We start from the raw sequence: 18,307 nt of genomic DNA, 5'->3' as shown, positions 1-18,307 counted from the left end.
AAGGAGGCGGGGGCTTTATGGAGGCGGGGGCCTTATGGAGGCGGGGCCTTATGGAGGCGGGGCCTTATGGAGGCGGGGCCTTAAGGAGGCGGGGGCCTTATGGAGGCGGGGCCTTATGGAGGCGGGGGCCTTATGGAGGCGGGGCCTTAAGGAGGCGGGGGCCTTATGGAGGCGGGGGCCTGGGGCCACCGTCATGTTGGTCAGGCCTCCGGACACTCAGCTCCGGAGCCCGGTGAATGAGGCATCATCCTGGCCTGGACATGCTGTCTGTGGGGTCAGCACACAGGGGGCACACGGGCTCAGTGCTGTTACAAAGGCGGGAATTAGCGGGCTGCGGGCTAAGTGCAGGAGACCAGGGTTGAAGGCTCACTCAAGTGCTGCTGTGTTTAGAGGTGAGGTGATTTTGCCAGGTACCAGCTGTCTGAGGTGTTGGGTCTTCCTGAAAGATTATCACAGTATCTAAACTGCGACTGAAAAGGTTAAAAAAAAAGTGTTAATTACGTTGATTAATATAACTTGTTCTGTAGCCAGCAGCAGGTAAACCCAGGTTGCCTTTTGAATTTTAACTTTTTCTTGATATATATATATATAAACACAGAAGAGGGTACCTGTATTAATTCTTAGGAACGGAACACACTGTGTTAACCAGCACCTGCATCCAGTGCCAGCACCCAGAATCTCCTGCCCCATTTGAGTCTCTTACCGCATCCCAGGGGTGAGCCCTGTCCCCCCTCCTAACAGCGCAGACTGGTTTTCCTCCTGTTGTAAATGGAGTCATACAGGCTGTTCTTTCACCTTGGGCTTCTCTCTCAGTGTCGTGCTGGTGGAGACTCATGCAGACGTCTCCCCTGGTATCCACGCGCTCTCCCCACTGTGTCCCGTTCTGCTGTGTGAGAGCACCGCAGTTCATCTCTCCTACTGCTGATGGACTTCGGGGTTTTTTGACTTTGGGGCTTTGGGAATACTGCTGCTGTTAGCGTTTCCGTACCTGGGAACGTACTTGCCATTCTCCTGGGCAGCCACGTACACAGGGTGTGTGTATTCTCTACTTTTACAGGCATTTCCAGTTTTCTAAAGGGAAACACTGATTTGAGATCTGGGATATTGACTGTGTCTTTCTTTTCGGCCCCTAGGGTTATAGAACTGGCTACCCTTACCGATACCCTGCTCTGAGAGAGAAATCTAAAAAATACAGCGATGTGGAGGTTCCTGCCAGTGTCACAGGTTACTCCTTTGCTAGTGACGGTGATTCGGGCACTTGCTCCCCTCTCAGACACAGTTTTCAGAAGCAACAGCGAGAGAAGACAAGATGGCTGAACTCTGGCCGGGGCGACGATGCTTCTGAGGAAGGGCAGAGCGGAAGCAGTCCCAAGGCGAAGACTAAGGTGTGGACGAACATTACGCACGATCACGTCACACCCTTGCTGCAGTCTCTCTCGTCCGGTGTCTGCGTGCCAAGCTGTATTACCAACTGCTTGGTCTGTGCCTACTTACTGTTCATAGTTAGATGACGTAGAGCAAGTCGGCTTGCTGGGGCTTCTGAGGCTCTGGGACTCTCACCCTCTGACCTAGATTTTAGGCAAATCTTCCTCATTAACCTTCTTCATCCTGAATTCAAATCCACTTTTGCTTCAGCTATAATTCAAGTAATACTGTCTGCTTGAAACTGCTTAAGATGCATTGTGCCTCTGCGGTAATTCCAGCATTACCTAACTCTGTGCACAGCAGAAATACCACATCACTTGCGTGGATTAACCTGAAAGTGGGAGCTGTCATTCAATTCAAACCATATTTGAAGAATATTTAATACTTCACGACACAGATGTAGTTGGAGCATAGCCTACTGTTTTAATGTCGTAAGCTCAGCTGTTTGATTTAGTTGCTAACTCAGGCATGTTCTTTAAAGTCCTAGTGTTTTCTTAAGCAGTTTTCCCTCATGTCTCACGGGCGTCTTCTCAGCTGGCCCTCTCGTTCGCCTCCTTCCCCGCTTGCTGTCGTCCCAGAGCCTCCGAACGCTCTCAGCCAGCCCCCTTCTGCATGGACTGTTGCATGTGAGTAGACAGCCATAGTGGAGTCTCTGGATCCTGCTGGGCGCGGCGTGGCCCGGGTGCAGCAGGCCACCTGCCAGTGCCCGCCCCCGTCGTTGGGAGGCGAGCTTCGTGTCAGGAGGGACGCTGCCTTGAAGGCTGCTCCATGGTCCTGGCGCTCAGATGTCTGTGGGCAGCCCTGGCCCTGGACGGTCCACCGGGCCCTGCATCCCAGTAGGCGGGGCCTCATACGAGGACGCCGGCCGGGATGCACGCATCTCTGTGCGGTTAGTTCCGCAGGAGCAGAGGGGAAACCAACCTAGATGTTCAGAGACGGGACCCCACGCAAGCCCAGCGGGCCGTCCTGCTTCCCTTGTGAGGGGGCTCCTGCTTCATAGTTTATTTACAAGAAGTACGTTCTGTCTCCCCAGGTGGGCCTGGTGTCTGCTGAGGCACAGCTAGTGAGACAGCCTCTGTGCTCCTGAGGAGCGTGCCACGTGGCAGAGACTCTGCGTGCACATGGCCGGGCTCCAAGTTGGAGCCAGTCTCCTCTTTCCTGCCTCCTCACCTTCCTTCTCTCTCTCTATGTGCCCTTTTTTCTATTTTCATTTTATTTGTTTAGTTTCTAATTTAGTTTACTTGTTAAAGGGAGTGGGGCTAAAAATGACTTTCTGCTGACCATATACATACAGAGTGCTGAACTGCTGTGAGGAATTTTTCCTAAGTGTATATGTCACAGCAGCTTTGAGCCTTATTTACTATTTGCTTGAAAAAATATTAACTTGCTTTAGGAATTTTAGTCACTGTGTAAGGTGAAGGGGGGACTTTGTTCAGCTTTTAAACTTGTTTCTTACTGTTCTGGAGTAATGCGAGCTCCTTGCAGTGTCCCCAGGTGGGTGTATTAATTTATAATAATTGTTCTTAAGTTTTTTACCATGTTCAAGCTTCTGAGGTGATTGTTTTAATGTTTGATTAAGCATTGTTTTGATAAGAAGCTGGAGTTGATTTTGTCTGAGGAGATAACGGCAGTGAGTACCTCGCGGCCCATGCACATCCCATGCTGCCTGCACCGCGGCCCAGCATTGGACAGTTTCACTGCTTTCTTCAGAATCTCTTGGTTTATGGCTATTTTATTGCCTTTTGAAAGGCATAACATCTGCTCTCTGCCACGGGCTTGCTTTAGTGTTCAGTGCCAACTCATGCCTAGGGGTTAGAATTTGATTAAAAATCTCATCTTTGATTGGAGGTCCAAACAAAAGTATGCATGAAAGGCGCAGTATGCTGATAATATGCACTGGTATCTAAAACGGTCTTCCAGTGCGGGCTCGTGAGTGCTTTATGTTTGTGGGGGACATTGTTGTAACACCCAGAGAAGCATTAACTATAGAAAGTACTTGACGTCACCAGACTCTCCCACCAGTGGCTATTGCATAAGTCTTCATACAGTAATTTTCTTGGGTTGAAATGGCTACGCAAACAGTGCCTTCTGATGCGGAGTTTATTTTGATGCCAACTTTGGTGATGCCCACTCTTGCCCCACCGCACAGCCTTCCCTCACCGGGCCAGGTGCATCATACCGCTTCTCATGACCCTGTCATCTCACGCTTCCCTCCGGCTCTGGTGTTGGGGTCTCTGCGAGCAGTGAACCGATGTGCTCTGAAGGGGCCTCCGCAACTGGTCCGAGGCCATCATGGGGTGTCGCTCTGTCAGCAGCCGCTGTCGTGGCCTGGGTTTCAGCTGGGCTTTTTGACGGGCCTTGCCAGTCGGTCCCAGCGCTGGCTCCCTGCATGACTGGTTTCCAGCCCCTGCAGTGACGCTGTGGCTTGGCCATTGGTTCGTTCTCTGTGAGGGTCAGTGCGTGACCAGGTGTGAGGTGAGCTGGGCAGGTTGGATGCTGCGGTGTCGCTTACTGCTATCACGGTTCTGACTTCTCAACTGTTCTTGACATTTTAGTGGACTAAAGAGGATGGACACAGAACTTCCACCTCTGCTGTCCCTAACCTGTTTGTTCCATTGAACACTAACCCAAAGGAGGTCCAGGAGATGAGGAACAAGGTGCGTACTGACTGCTGCCAGCACTTGCTGGAAGCGCGTGTGTGGGAGGAGGTGGCCGGGTGGGGCGGGCCGCGTGGGGCTGCGGGGAGAGCGCCGGCCCTGGGAGGCCGGCTGCGGCTGTCCCGTGACTGCCGGGTCCGCCCTTCACTTGCTGTGCTGTGCACGGCGGTGAGCAGTGGGCGCTTCTGGGCCCCGTGCTTGAACGACTCTCGTCCCTCAGCAGGGCAGGGCTGAAGTCAGAGCCTGTCCCTGGCGAGAGAGCCTTTGCCCCTGTCTTGCCAGGCCCATCTGAGGAGTTGTGAGTGTTTGGTGTGTTGGCACGTGAGATCCACCAGTGTTCACAGGGTCCCTAGAAGATGGGCGCACGGGGTGTCTCCCCTCAAGTGAGAGCCATGCCTGCCGAACTTGTCCGGAAGAAGTAGCAAGTCTGGAGGGTCTGTCCAACCCTCTGAGTCTTGAGTTACTAATCAGGCTGGACCAGCAGCGTTAGGCGGGCAGGGTAGTCGTGCAGGACCCACCGGGGAGCAGGGCAGCCCAGAAGAGCAGCTTGTACGTGGCCGGGGGTCTGAGCGCACACAGCAGCTTCATGCGTAGCAAATGGTCTCTGTACTGTTGATGTGTCTCTCTCCTTGCCGTCCTCAGATCCGAGAGCAGAACTTGCAGGACGTTAAGACGGCTGGACCCCAGTCCCAGGTGTTGTCTGGTGTGGTGATGGACAGGAGCCTTGTCCAGGTGAGCACTCAGAACGGTGCTGCCATTAGTGGGTGGGGACTCTGTGACCGCCTACTCCAGATTACTCTTAAGTTGGGAGAGGATGACTGTGAGGTAAGTGTCCTAGGCACCCAGTTCCCTTTGTTTAGAGTCTTCGTGGTAAGAAGTAATCGGCCCCTTTTCCTTGAGTTGTAGCCCAAGCATCAGCATGCCCAGGGCCGTGTCCCCCAAGCCTGCTCCGCGTCATGCACGCCTGGGTGAGGGCAGTGCAGGCTGCCTGCTTGGGGCCCGGGTCTACCTGGCTCCAGCGGGAGCTGTGGGACACGTGGGAGGAGGGTGGGTGTGGTGGACGGTGGTTCTTGTATGTGTTGCTGTCCACGCCAGCGTGCTGCTTGGGAAAAGTGCAGCGGGTCCCTGTAAATGTGCTGCACATTTACACTCCTGTAGAAGGACTGCCCTCGTGGCATCCTGAAGATAACTGTGCAAGTAGTTATCTCTGACAGTTAAGTTGCCGCCCGATGCTTTAGACTCGACTTGCCAGGGTAGGGGACCGGTTGCTGTCTGTGGTGGGGGCCAGCGCGGTCGGCTCTGTGGCCCGGGTTTGCACGCCGTAGCACCACCCCCTGCCCAGGCTGCTGGCGCCGTCTCGCTGCATGCCGCTCCGCTGCCCTGTGTTGCGCTCTGGGCAATGTGCTCGGCTGGGCCTGGTGGGCTCTGACCACGCAGTTTACTGTTGCAGGACGCACCCCTCTCTGACTGTACGGAAAGAATCGAAGGGCTCGAGCGCACAGAGCAGAACTTTAGTCCCGCTAAGTCTCTCTCTTTTAGAAAGGTACTCACCGCCCCTTCTCTGCTACCTGCCCGCACCCCTTGCTTGTTACCCGCCCTGCCCCTCTCCTGTTGCTGCACTTGCTGTTGTCTTAGGTACCAGGGAGCTTTAAACGAGTCTCTGAGCTGTTTGTGAGATTGTACAGAAGGTTCTGTTCTGCCCATTCTCTTCTTTAATTACACATTTTACATGAGGTTATTTTTATACTTTTCAGCATTTTTATGTTGTGCTGAGAAATGGTTGATCTTAGTGATGTTTCTGAAGATTTGCACGTGACTTTGGTTGGTGCCTATTACAAGGTGCCAGCTGCGGAAGGCTCATGGGTCGACCACGAGCAGTGTGGCGGCTCTCCGGAGGGATCTCCTTTCTTGGCTTGCTCAGCTGTGATCTGGATGTAATAAACGTGGCCGTCGAAGGCTGTGTGATTGAAAACTGTCATTTCAGAGGAATGGGAAATAAGACAGTCTTTGCCAGCCCTTGTTGATGAAATGTGAAAATGAAAGTGTTAGTCGCTCAGTCGTGTCCGACTCTTTGTGACCCCATGGACCGTAACCCACCAGACTCCTTGGTCCATGGAATTCTCCAGGCAAGAATACTGGCATGGGTTGCCATTTCCTTATTCAGGGGATCTTCCAGCCCAGGGGTCGAACCTGGGTCTGCCACGTTGCAGGCAGGCCCTTTACCATCTAAGCCATCAGTATTTTTACCTAAAACAAAACAAAACCAAAAAAATGCCAGATAATTGTTTTGAATGTTGCAAGGGGGAAAAGGACTTAGCAAAACTTGAAATCCCAAATTGTGGTTTCTCTGTGGTACGTAGTCGGTGGGGAATGTATCTTGTATGACCTGCCCAGGTGGGAGGAAACTTCGTTTGCACACTGAAGGCTGCTGGTGTCAAGGACAGACACCGCTGAGTGGTGTGTACCCTGTGTTCAAAGGGAATATTCAGGGCCTTTTTCAATTAATACATCTCTAGTGAGATGCAGATATTTATCAATGTTCCAGTTGCCAGAGAAATCAGATTTGTACTAATTCGTGTGCTGATGCAATTCTTGTGCACGTTTACACATTAATTCTACGGGTCCCATGTTTCCTTGTCCTTAGGACGAATGTCCAGTTACCATTCTTGGAGGAGCTTCTCCCGGCGAGGAAGGACAGCATCTTTTTATCCCCCTCAGCTTGTTTTCATGTTGCTCATCTGGGCCATAAGCTGTTGTGATCTTACTAGTTCATAGTTTTTTCTCTCAGATATATCAAAGTGTGTTGAGCCCATGAGCCCAGGATGCTCACCATGAAAACCCGAGTCTCCCTCTGGCTGTGTGGGCTCAAGCCAGCTGGCGTCATTGCTGTGCTGTCTCCCTGGCGTTGCTTCGTGCTTGGTGGCTTGCTTGCGCCTTGGGAGGGCTGTCTAGAGGGTGCACCTGTGAGCCGTGTTAGAGGACGCTCGTGGCCAGCTGCTCGTCCAGGTGTGGTCTGGCTCTTGCTCTGCCCAGTGGTGCTCCCAGACTTGGAAGTGCGTCACAGTCACCTGTGGCTGCTTCGTAAAGTGTTGGCTGCCTGGCTGGGAAGCTGAGAGTCTGTGGGAGGAGGTTCCTGGCTGCTCCGGAGTCCCCGCCTCAGTGGAGGACACGCTCACCGTGAGTGGACACTGCTCCTGACTGGCAGGTGCTGGCGTCCTGCTTTTCCTCCACGTCCTCTCTTGGTGCTTATGTTTGCACTCTGGTCTTCTTCCCACCCAGCGTATTTCATTTTCACGGCGACAATATGTTCGACACCCTGGTGAGCAGGGCAGCGGGTCCCAGCCACACCCGATGTTCTGATTCCTAGAGGACCGCTGAGCCCGACCGCAGGCTCACTTGACTCCAGTGCTGGATGGGCCAGCCCTCCCCTCTGGGTTTTGTCATGAGTGAGCTGAGTTGTTAGAGGCCAGGGGATGTGCGTCTGCTGAATGCGGTCTGGCTTGTGCAGCCCAAGGCTCCCTGTGCCCCGCTGCGCGCTGAAGACGCAAGGCGCCTGCAGCCCGCCTGGTGCACTCCCTCGGGAACTTGGTGTTGACCATCGAGCATGTGCGTGGCCCAGCACCTGGAGTGTGAACTCAGATCTGAATAGGTTTCACTGGTGAAAACCTGTGCTCCAGGTCAGGGCACTGGGCCAGGTTTGCACAGCTCTGGAGCTGGAACTGTCACCTGACCCAGACCCCACCAGTCAGGTGCAGAAGTCATTGCTGGGTGTCTGTTTTGCTTGGAGCTCGTGGTGGTGACTCCCAGGATGGAAGGGTGAGAACCTCCGGGGGCTGCTGCAGGGAGCAGCCCTTCCACATCCCAGTTCCTCAGCCCTGTTGCCCAGCAGCAGGCCTGGGGCCCTCTGCATCCCCTCCCTTTGGAGTAACAGGGTCCCCTATCCCTGGGTCTGGTCAGAGCTTCTGGAAGGCAGCTCGGCCCTCAGCTGAGGAGTTTGGGAGAGGGAGCTTCCTGCCCATGGAGCAGGACCCAGCCGTGCTGCACGTGGAGGACCAAGTGTCCCGGAGGGAGGGCCTTGCTTGACCACAGGGCGTACCTGAGCTTGATTCTTGATATTGTATTCCTTTTACTCATTGTGAACATTAGGTTAGATGAACGTGAGCATTCCTCTGGGAGCTTGGCTCTCCCTCATCTCACTGGCAGGGACACCAGGATACAGATGTCAGTCCCTAGTTGCTGCAGTTCCGAGGACACCAGGGCTCAGCCCGTCTCAGCCGCGGTCAGCCTGCAGGCCCCTCTCAGGGAGAGTAGACAAGAAGGGGCTTCTCTCAGGGCACAGAGCTGACTCGGCAGACGATGACCCCATCACTGTCTGGGAGGTGAGGCGCCTTCTGGGTGAAAAGCCAGGATGCCCGGGGTCAGGCCTGCTCAGGAGGAGCCCCCCACTCCCATCTAGGCAGCTCATCTCGAATCTGGAGGCTCTTTGAGCACAGGCTGCGGGCTCCAGCCTTTTCCTTCTCCCCTTCTGGGTCCATGTCGCTGGACAGTGACCCTCAGCCCAGGTTCCCGGGGCAGCGGTTGGCTGGTGAGCTGAATGTCACGGGCTGGCCTGACTCTGTCCCTTGTGCCCGGCGCTCGCAGCCCCCAAGGAGAGTGCTGCCAGGCCGGGCCTGACGTCTGAACAAGCGCAGCTCCTCCTGTCTTCACGTGTTTTCCAAAGTTATCGCTAAGTCACGGGACGTGTTTGAGTTCTGCCTGCCTTTCTTAGACATGAGCTGCAGAGCATGTGGGGCCAAGCAGGCAGGCTGTGGGGCACAGGTGTGGGTGGGCTTGGTGCCAGGGGCGGCCTGCCTGCCACCCGCATCCCTGGGGGCGGCCTACCCACTGCCGCCCAGAGGGCCTGGCTGTTCGGCCTCCCCCTTCCAGCCGGGGCCACCGTGCACTTCGCTGTGCTCAAGCTTGCTTGCTTCTGTCGTGTGAGTTTCCAGGTCCTCACAGTTTCCAGGTCCTTCAGACAGGCTCTGGGGTTCTGTGTCTTGCTGTCACCTCTTCGTGTCTGGGAACAAGTTCCAGGCTTTAGTTACTCAGCAGATGCACGAAGGAGCAGAGCGGTCTGTGCTCTTAGAGCAGACGCTCGTTTCTGAGCACGCCTGCCCAAGTGCTGCGGGGGAGGAAGGTGATGGGCTGGAGAAACCCTTCTGCATCCCTGTCTGAGGACCTGGCCCTGGGGTTCCCTCCACGCTCCAGCTGCGCCTTGGTGCCTTTGCCCCTGAAATCTGGAGGCCTTCCCTAGGATCTGCTCTCTCGGCACCTTCAGTCTGTAGTGTCAAAGTCCTGCTTCTCCCCTACGCTGCAGGCTGCTGCCCCACCTGAGCCTCAGGTGCCCCTGGGGTGCTGTGTCCCCTGTCGTCTGTCTGGCCGCCGCCGCCGCCGCCCCACCTGGGAGGAGGGAGAGTCCCGGGGCCCCCTGCAGACCGTCTGTCCCTTTCTGTCTGCAGGGCGAGCTAGTGACGGCCTCCAAGGCCATCATCGAGAAGGAGTACCAGCCGCACGTCATCGTGGGCACCGCCGGCCCCAACCCCTTCAACACGCTCACCGACCGGGAGCTGGAGGAGTACCGCAGAGAGGTGGAGCGCAAGCAGAGGGGCCCCGAAGGTGAGCAGCCTCGCGGTCCCAGAGGAGGCACCACGGCCCGCGGGTGCACGTCCTGACCTCCCCCGCCTAGTCCCGGAGGGCGGCGAGGGTAATCACGGCTCTAATTGGTCTGGTCGGGAGGACCCGGAGTGCTCGCGTGAGGGAGGTCCTGCCTGCGGTCAGACACGGTGGGCAGGGGGGACCCCGCTGGTCCGAGCACTGCTCCTGCACGAGGCAGGGCCTGAAAGGAGCCCTGCTTGTCAGCGGTGCTGTGAAGCCTCTTGTGGGCAAGAAGGGAGGGAGGGAGCCCGTGGGCCTCTGTGGCCTCGGGAGCCCTGGCAGGTCCTCTCCTGTCCAGGCTCCCAGCTGTGCCGGGCAGTGCCCCGTCTCCTAGCTGGATAGCCGTCTGTGTTGCGGGCTCAGGATGCCCAAAGAAGAATGCATCAGTTAACCTGGGATAGCTGGTGGGCAAACCGGTCTGAGTATTACTTTTCAGATCCGTTCCGCCTTTGCTGTATGTAGTACTTGATTGTTAACAGCTCCCCGAGGAGGGGCCTTCTCTGAACTGTCTGGTCTCGTCCATACCCCAGTCGTTGCTGAGCAGCTATGTTGTGGCAGGCCCTGTGAGTGCTGTGCGTGCCTGTCTCAGGGTTACTGTTGGCTCACAGTAGCCCTGAGAGCTGGGTCTTTTCTCACCGGGTAGAGCAGAGAAGCCTGTTCCCCAGAACAAGGCCCATCTGGGTCTGACCCACACCCGTGCACCCAGTCTCCGCACCTTCGTCTCAGCCACCCTCAGGGCACAGGGTTTTCTCTCAGCCCCGAGGGCTCCCTGGCCGGGCCTGGTCACAGGCCCAGGGCCTCGCGTAGCCCCTTCCCCAACCCTGCAGAGGGGGCCCAGGCTGCGGCTGTCTTCCTGTTGGCAGCTCACAGGCTAGGAGGACATGGCTTTGTAAAACATGTTGGGACTACTTTGCAACAGAGGAAAGTAAGTGACTCTGAGAGCCAGAGCCTCCCAGAGCAGCTTGTTTCACACTTCAGGTTTTTAAAAGCAGACTCAGACATTGTGATGGCCGGGAGAGAAACTGGCCTTCCACTGTGTCTGGCGCAAAGGCTCGGGGGTCTGAACCACTCTCCCGGAGTGCCCTGGGTCGATCGGTTGCCATGCAGACCCCGGGGCAGGACGCCCTCTCCAGGAGGCTTGTGCTGCTCTTCCCGGCCTTAGTGTGCACACTGCTCCCTCCAGGGTCGATGGGGACCGTCCTGGGAGCAGTTTCTGCTTCAGACGCGTTCCTTGATTTCCCCCGACTTAATTTTTCTTTTTAGTCTTGTTCTAGGTCAGCTACATGCTGCATCTGTGGCTGCTGTTGAATTGTCTTTCAGTGTGTTAAATCCTCAGTGCTGTCACTTTCTGTTTCGTGTGTGTTGAAGTTAAGACTACGCGTAGATGCAGGGGGAGCCTTATCTTTGGGTCACAACGCTGATTCTGCCTGCCTCGTGGGCAGTGCAGGCGGCCCTGCAGGAAGTTCTGTGTGAGCCGCAGCCCTGATCACTGACTTAGAGGAAGAGCGTGTGTGTGGGCCTGAGCTCCTGGTCCTGTAGCCTAACCCCAGCTCCTGTGCACAGAGGGACGTGTCTGCCCTCTGGCCTCTCCCAGTGTCTGGGAAACCTGGATTTTTTTTTTTTTTTTTCCGAGTTTAACCACAAGACAGAGTTTCCTCCGCACGTGCAGGGTCCGCACGTGCGGGCTCCGTCGGGCTGTTGGAGGGAGGGAGTGGGTGGCTGTGTGTGGGGATGGCTGTGAGCATGCTGTGTGCTCAGACTGTCAGTGTGGGAGTGGCAGCCAGGGCCCTGCCAGCAGACTCCTGCCCTGCGCTGCTGCCAGCTCTTGGCGTGGTGGGAGGCGGTGGTGTCTGCTGCAGGTGAGACTCAGGCTGTGTGTCAAAGACGAGTACTTCAGGTACGGGGAAGAAAGCCTCTGGCCTCTTTTCCTGGTGAAAGGAATTTGTGTCCTCAGGCAAGAGATGTGCCGGCCTCTGTGCATAGACACCTGGCTTCAGGAAGGGAGCTGTAGGCTTAGGTGGCGTAGGGAGGTGAATTTTTTCAACCTACGGCGCTTACTGGCCCTAAGCTATTAATGTAAAAGCTGACAGTGAGACGGGAGATTCTGGGAACTAGGGTGACAGTGGTATACACTTTTCCCTAAATGAGGGGTAGACTTGGAATTTTCTGGATCCTAGTTCCTATGCTGTTTTTCTCCGGTTCTTAGAGCCTTTTACTTCAGGAGAAAAATATGCATTACAAGTGCCAAGGTTACTCCTTTTTAATGTCTGTTTTATGTACCTCTTATCTGGTTTATCTATTTAATATCTGTTTTATCTCACTGTGCCCGTCTCAGTGGGCTTCTCTGGTGGCTCAGGGTCTGCCTGCAGTGTGGGAGACTTGGGCTTGATCCCTGGCTTGGAAGATCCCCTTGAGAAAGGCCTGGCAACCCACTCCAGTATTCTTGCCTGGAGAATTCCATGGACAGAGCCTGGCAAACTACGGTCTGTGAGGTCGCAGAGTCGGACACGACGGAGCGACTGCACACTTCCATCTTTCACCCGTCTTGTCGTGGCATGTGGGATCTAGCTCCCTGACCAGGGATCAAGCCTGGGCCCCCTGCAGTGAGAGTGCGGAGTCTTAGCCCCTGGACCACCAGGGCAGTCCCTACAACTGCCAGGTTTAAAGTATTGGTAGAAAATGCTCTAAATAAAAGATTAAAACCAAGATTGTGCTCATGGAGTGTCCCTTGAAGTGGCAGGTAGGCTGTGGGTGCTTGGGACCCTGGGCTCTTCTCAGCAGTGCGATGCTGAGGATGTGGGGAGGGACTCCTCATTAGGGGACCGGCCAGGGGTCCCTGGTCAGCACAGCACAGAGGCGGCTCTGGCGATCCCGAGATGCAGGTCCACACCCCAGTCCTCGTGGGCTTCCTTCATCCTCTTTCAGACAGCGACTGGGAAAAGCTGAGGACAGTGGCTGCGAGCTCTTCTCTTCCGGGCTCTGGCCTGTGCCCTCCTGGAGGCAGCCCCATGGGCAGGGCAGGCCGGCCTGGCTGCCTTGGAGGAGGGTGGCAGGGAGGCCCTGGGGTTTACAGCTCTTCACATGCTTTCCCCCCGCGGTTTGTGCATCTGCAGAGAATCTGGACCAGAGGAGAGAAGAGAAAGAGAAGAGCCCTCCGGAGCCACACACGCCCCCCAGCACCCCTGTCAAGCTGGAGGAAGGTGAGCGCTGGCTGGGGGTGGGCCTGAGGCGCCCCTTGTGGGAGGGTGCATGGTTGCCCGGGGCAGCCTCACTGGGAGGACCCAAGTGTCCTGACTGTGGAAGAAGAGCAGCTGAGTGTGGCAGGGGCTGAGCTGGCACTACTGGCCAGCGCGCGTTTGCATGGGGCCAGCGCGTCGCTGGCTCTGCGCGCCCACGCCTCTGTGCCATGTCGGCTCTGCGCTGAGAACTGCAGGCGGCGCAGACCCGTAAGTGCGGTGCGCGTGGTTGGGGACAGAGCCTGCCTGCGTCCGCGACGCCAGTGCTGCCCCCTGCTTGCACACTTCCTCCACCCTCCTTGTGCTTGGGTTGCCCCGGAAGCGTCCTCCGTCATGTCCAGGCCCCAGGATCGCACTCTCTGGCCGTATGCAGAGTCCATGGAGAGTGCCGGACCCCGGTGGTCTCCCAGACCGCCTGCCTGTGTCTGGGACCCGTGGCCTCCGTGTCTGTCCTCGGTCGTGTACGTGGTGCTTCCCCTGCCTGTTGGGGGCCTTGGCTCTCCCCCGCCGCCTGCCCTCTGTCTGTAACTCAGTGGCTGAGACTGATGTGTAGCCTCTCTACCTGTGCTTTCTCTCCTGTGGCTGCGTGACAAGCAGGAGGTGGATGTGCTAAAGAGTACCTGTTACCATAGTAAGTACCGCCTGGCCCTCTGCTGTTGATCGGAATTCCCTGTGCTTTGCCTCATTCTGCTTCTTTGTTGCTTGTTAAGTTTTGTTTTCTGTTGATTCAAAATAAAAAGAGCCTCCCACCCACCCCCTCTTATTCCCTGTCCTTGCGCTGTGGGTAGTGACCCTCCTGGAAGGGGCTGGGTCACCTGGGCTGCGTGGTGGGCAGCCTGTCCTGGAGTCCTGCGATCCCAGGTGGGGCCGCTCAGACCACTCTGGGCCTCAGAAGTCCCAGGGGACCACCTTGTCCTATTCACCTTCGAGACTAGTGCTGCTCAGTCGAGAGCTCTGCTCTGTCAGACCAGACTTGAGTCTAGACTAGACTCAGACAGGCTGGGATTTTGCATGGGGGTTGCATGTATTTTGATCTTTGCTTAAGCTGGGTGCTTAAGCTTAAATCTGAGGTGGGTGGGAGAGCGACATTCACTGCTGTTTGTTTAATGTGACATTTGGTCCAACAGTAAAAGTTCCCCTAAGCACCCACAGGCAGCCTCTGCATGCTTCGAAGAGTGAATCCTCAGTGCCTCTTGCACAGCTGAGCCAAGGCGGTTCGCTCTCCTAAGGCCCGGGGTGAGGGGCTGGCGGAGGGGAGGGGCTCGCCAGCCTCCGGGAGCCACCCTTGCCCCCACTCCTCCTGCTCCTCTGCTTCCTGTCGCCTCCTGAGGTTTGGCTAGATTGCCAGTGTTGCCTAGCCTCCCAGTGGCTTGTAACTTTGTAGACTATGTTTAAAAAATCCAGACATTGGTCTTCCCGGGGGCCAGTGTAGAAAGCAGGCCTCAGGCTGCCCCTTTGAAACCAGAGCCACCTGGCTTCTGTTCATGTTCCCGTGCTGAGGGCTTCCCTGGTGGCTCAGTTGGTAAAGAATCTGCCTGCGGTGCGGGAGGCCCGGGTTTGATCCCTGGGTCAGGAAGATCCCTGCAGGAGGAAATGGCAGCCCACTCCAGGACTCTTGCCTGGAGAATCCCGTCGACGGTGGAGCCTGGTGGGCTACAGCCCATGGGGTCGCAAAGAGACGACACGGCTGAGTGACAAACACTTTGACTTTTTCATGTTCAGCGTCTTAAAATGGCTTGAATTTTTTGCCTGTCCTTTACCTTAGAGTTCGCCTCTCTTTTTTTCCCTTTTCTCCTTTTTTTTTTTTTTTTTGGAGTTCATCTCTTTTTGAATTCTCTAGCTGACAGTGGCCTTTGGTGGTGATGTTGATGCCAGTCTGGGAGTTCACTCAGGGTTCTCCATGAACTGCCTCGGTTTCGTGTTCTCCTTGCGGGGAGACCAGGTGTCGTGGATACAAAATTAGACGTCAGTTCAGGACTACTAATGCTCACCCTCTAGTGGTTCAAGTGTTTAAGGCAGAACATTGCAGTCCTGAGAGTGTTTCCACGGCCTTTCATCACTCTGTCCCTGCCTGGGGACTGGGCCCCGGGACTGAGTCTGGTGTTGTCAGCCCGCTGTCCATGAGAAGGAGCTAAAATCCACCCTGAGGCCGAGCCCACGCCTCACACTGTGGGCTGCATCCAGCCTTGGAGTAGAGTAGACCTCGGTGAGAGCTCCTTGCTCTGCTCTAGAGTCCCATCCAGGGCAGCGTCGTGCAGGGCCCTTGGGAGGCCGGGAGACCTGGGCGATCGCTCTGTAACCGTGTGTCTCCCGCCCCACCCACCAGACCTGCCGAGGGAGCTGCCGTCCGGAGACGACAGTGATGCCGCCACCTTCAAGCCGACTCTGCCCGACCTGTCCCCTGATGAGCCTTCAGAAGCGCTCGGCTTCCCGACGTTGGAGAAGGAGGAGGAGGAGGAGGGGCTGGCTGAAGCCAGGGCCCCTCCAAGCCCCGCCGGGTCCCCCTCCAGGTCCCCCCCAGCGGCCAGCCCCGAGCCAGCCCCAGCCCTGGTGGCTGAGGAGGCTGCCTCCCCAGCAGCTGAGGACCCTGGCAGTGATGGGTCTCCGGGCAAGTCCCCATCCAAAAAGAAGAAGAAATTCCGCACCCCTTCCTTCCTGAAGAAGAGCAAGAAGAGGAGCGACTCCTGAAGGCCCTCCCTGCACACACCGGAGCCGCCAGACTCTCCCCGACCACGCCGCGTGCCCCGTCTCCCTGATGCAGAGGCCCATCCCCTGTGTAGCTGGCGCCTCCCTCGGTGTGACCAACCCCCACATAGACTGGTGCTAACCTCGTGTGTGTGCAGCGGCCTGGCCCGCAGCCTCGGGTTCTGGGGGAGACGTGGCCTCCGCGTCCACCTCCGAGCCAGCCCTGCCCTGCAGGGGTCAGCACCTCGACCCCTCTTGTACTCCTCAAGGACACTGTCCCCCGGGAGCCGAGTCAGGGTCCCGGCTGGACAGGGGCACACCTGCCCGCTCTGGCCTTGACCACTCCTGCTCTCCTCCTCTCGGGAAGTAATCCGCGCCCCATCTCTGCTAGGCTCCCCTTCACCCCCAGGTCTCAGGTGACTGAATCAGACCCGTAGCTTCCTGCTGGCGTTGCCTGCTCTGTGATCCTTGTTCAGATACACAGCTTCAGTCCTGTGAAAGCGCCCCGACAGCCCAGGCCCCCAGGATGGCCTTGGAGAGGGTCAGGGCTGAGCCGGCCGCCCCAGTAGCTCATGGCGCAGCTGCTGCTGGTCCCCGGTCCCCTCGGCCAGAACCGGACCTGGGGCCGCGCTTAGCCCCTGGGGCCTCCTGACCTGTCGTAGGGACGGCGCCTCCGAGGGGTGGTCCTGTGGACCTCCTCAGAGGACCTGCAGCTCCCACAGCCCCGACGGTGTGCACGGGCAGCACTCTGCTTCTGCTCTCTGTCCTGAGGAGGGCCTGGTGCTGAGGCGGGTCTGCACCTGAGCTCAGCTTGGCCTGGGACGCTCCTTCCCTTGGTTAGAGGGCAGCTCAGGGTGGGGGTCGGCCCCAGAGGTCCACTGACGTCCTGTGGTCACCACAAGGCCCCTCCCGCCCTCCAGCGCCACATCCGTGGAGCAGAGTCGGGGGCTGCTTGGCTGGAACTCGGGGTGTCCGGGGTCTCCTCGACAGTGGGCCGTCCCAGGAGCTCCAGTGCCAGCCTGTCCCAACAGGCCCCTGGGGTGGAGGGGCCCCGCGGCCGGCTGCATGGCGCTGACCTCCGCTGCGAGCTGCTCTGTGTTGTCTTGTCCTGGTGGTGGTCGAGCTTCCCACCCTCACCCTGCAGTCAGTTAACCACAGGCTCCTCCTGCCCTCCCTTCCTCTCACCCCACATACGCAATGACTTTAATTTCATTTTTGTAGTTTATTTTAACTCTTTGTATCTCAACATGAAGTTTAGTTGCATATACAGACACAGGCTTGGGAGGACAGGTCCTATGGCCTTTCTTCATTGTAACATGTTTTACTCACAAATAAAATTCTTTACGCAGTTTCCTTGTCTAACTTTGGGAAGCAGTTTTGCATCTTAATTCCTTGTTTGCTCCTTTAAAATAGGACTTCAGAAGTTTAATGTTCCAAAGATTCCAAAGTGAGCGCATATCTCTTGATCCAGTTTGTCACTTTGGACCATGGGGGAGACTCTGTCTGAAAAGCACCCTGCCCCAGGTGTCTGCCTGTTCTTCCCCATAGGGTGGTGTTGGGGGCTTCGGGCCAGGGCCCTGGGCAAGGGGAGGGACGTCAGACAGCCTCCCCCCCAACCCCAGGGCAGAAGGGAAACGGCTGGGCAGAGCTTGGCACCCTGTGGTCAGTGCAGCTGGAACAGCTGTCACTCCAGCTGCTGCCCCTGCTTCCCGGGCGCCTCGCGGGTGCGGGGGGGGGGGGGGGGGGATGGGGTGTGCGCTGCAGGAAGGCACTTGGTGTGTAACAGCTGCTTTGTCATTCTGAGGCCGAGCTGAGAACTGAAGACAACGCAGAAAGTCTGGAAGGCTTGAGTCTGATCCCGACAGGCGGGTCCATGCTGGAGTATCTTGCACCCTGGAGCTGCAAGCCCCAGGCCCCGGGGGTGGGCGGGAGGGGGCGGGAGGGGGTCAGGCGGGCAGTGGGGAGCTGGCCTGGCCCAGGCCCTCCTTCCCTGCACAGTCCCCCGCCCTCACATCACCGCAGGCGGGCGGCCCAGCTACTCGGCCTTCAGTGTCCGCGCCGGGGGGCTCAGGGTCCGCAGGATGGAGAAGGGGAGCAGGAAGAGCGCCGCGCACACGGTGTAGCAGACGCGGGAGCCGGCCAGCCAGTACGCTGTGGAGACGACGGGGGAGGTGACGGGGCCCCGGGCCCACCTGCCCCCCCTTGCAGCTCGGCCAGCAACAACCCCAGCCGGGGTCTGGCCGGGCCTCCAGCATGCCCCGAGGGCCGTACCGCAGCCTCACCTGATGCGGCCACCACGGGCCCCACGGCCCTGGCCAGGGCGCCCAGGCTCCGCAGCGTGCCCATGACCGTGCCCTTCTGCCGGGGCGAGCCTGTGGGCGAGAGGGGACAGCCGTCAGGGGCCCTCAGACCGCCTCCCAGGGGCTGGCCTCGCGCCAGGGCAGGGCCTCTCACCGTAGCCGGCGACCACGGAGGACAGGCAGGGGACCACGACGGCTGCGGCTGGGGAGACATCCGGGAAGACACGGGTCAGCCCGGAGGAGAGGCCGACGGAGGTGGGGGGCGCCCCGGCCCCGCCCCCGGCCCCGCCCCCGCCCGGCCCTCACACCC

At 57.7% G+C, this 18,307-nt stretch overlaps 2 protein-coding genes across 14 annotated transcripts in view; one reads left to right on the top strand and one right to left on the bottom strand.

Annotated features, from left to right (window-relative positions):
• Positions 1 to 17,060, top strand: part of ADD1 (adducin 1) — a 92,363-nt gene extending 75,303 nt beyond the window's left edge. The window contains exons 10-17 of one of the 12 annotated variants that reach the window (XM_040237660.1): positions 1,134 to 1,385; positions 3,981 to 4,082; positions 4,725 to 4,814; positions 5,533 to 5,625; positions 9,581 to 9,737; positions 12,890 to 12,976; positions 13,610 to 13,643; positions 15,339 to 17,048. In XM_040237660.1, coding sequence (XP_040093594.1) covers positions 1,134 to 1,385; positions 3,981 to 4,082; positions 4,725 to 4,814; positions 5,533 to 5,625; positions 9,581 to 9,737; positions 12,890 to 12,976; positions 13,610 to 13,643; position 15,339 — 816 coding nt within the window. In that variant the 3' untranslated portion in view covers positions 15,340 to 17,048. Of the gene's footprint in view, positions 1 to 1,133; positions 1,479 to 3,980; positions 4,083 to 4,724; positions 4,815 to 5,532; positions 5,626 to 9,580; positions 9,738 to 12,889; positions 12,977 to 13,609; positions 13,645 to 15,338 lie in introns of those variants that run through there. The other 11 variants (XM_040237657.1, XM_040237654.1, XM_040237664.1 and 8 more) reach the window with 11 other exon arrangements.
• The window catches only part of MFSD10 (major facilitator superfamily domain containing 10), a 9,369-nt gene continuing 7,966 nt past the window's right edge, over positions 16,905 to 18,307 (bottom strand). The window contains exons 11-13 of one of the 2 annotated variants that reach the window (XM_040237666.1): positions 18,152 to 18,199; positions 17,980 to 18,069; positions 16,905 to 17,848 (exon numbers count right to left, since the gene is read on the bottom strand). In XM_040237666.1, the coding sequence (XP_040093600.1) occupies positions 17,733 to 17,848; positions 17,980 to 18,069; positions 18,152 to 18,199 (254 nt within the window). In that variant the 3' untranslated portion in view covers positions 16,905 to 17,732. The remainder of the gene's footprint in view (positions 17,849 to 17,979; positions 18,070 to 18,151; positions 18,200 to 18,307) is intronic. The other variant, XM_040237667.1, reaches the window with a different exon arrangement.

Source organism: Oryx dammah, unplaced genomic scaffold, assembly GCF_014754425.2.
Source record: "Oryx dammah isolate SB20612 unplaced genomic scaffold, SCBI_Odam_1.1 HiC_scaffold_3, whole genome shotgun sequence".
Taxonomy (NCBI): domain Eukaryota; kingdom Metazoa; phylum Chordata; class Mammalia; order Artiodactyla; family Bovidae; genus Oryx; species Oryx dammah.
The sequence above is the reverse complement of the archived record's forward strand: the minus strand, read 5'-3'. Positions and strand labels throughout refer to the sequence as shown.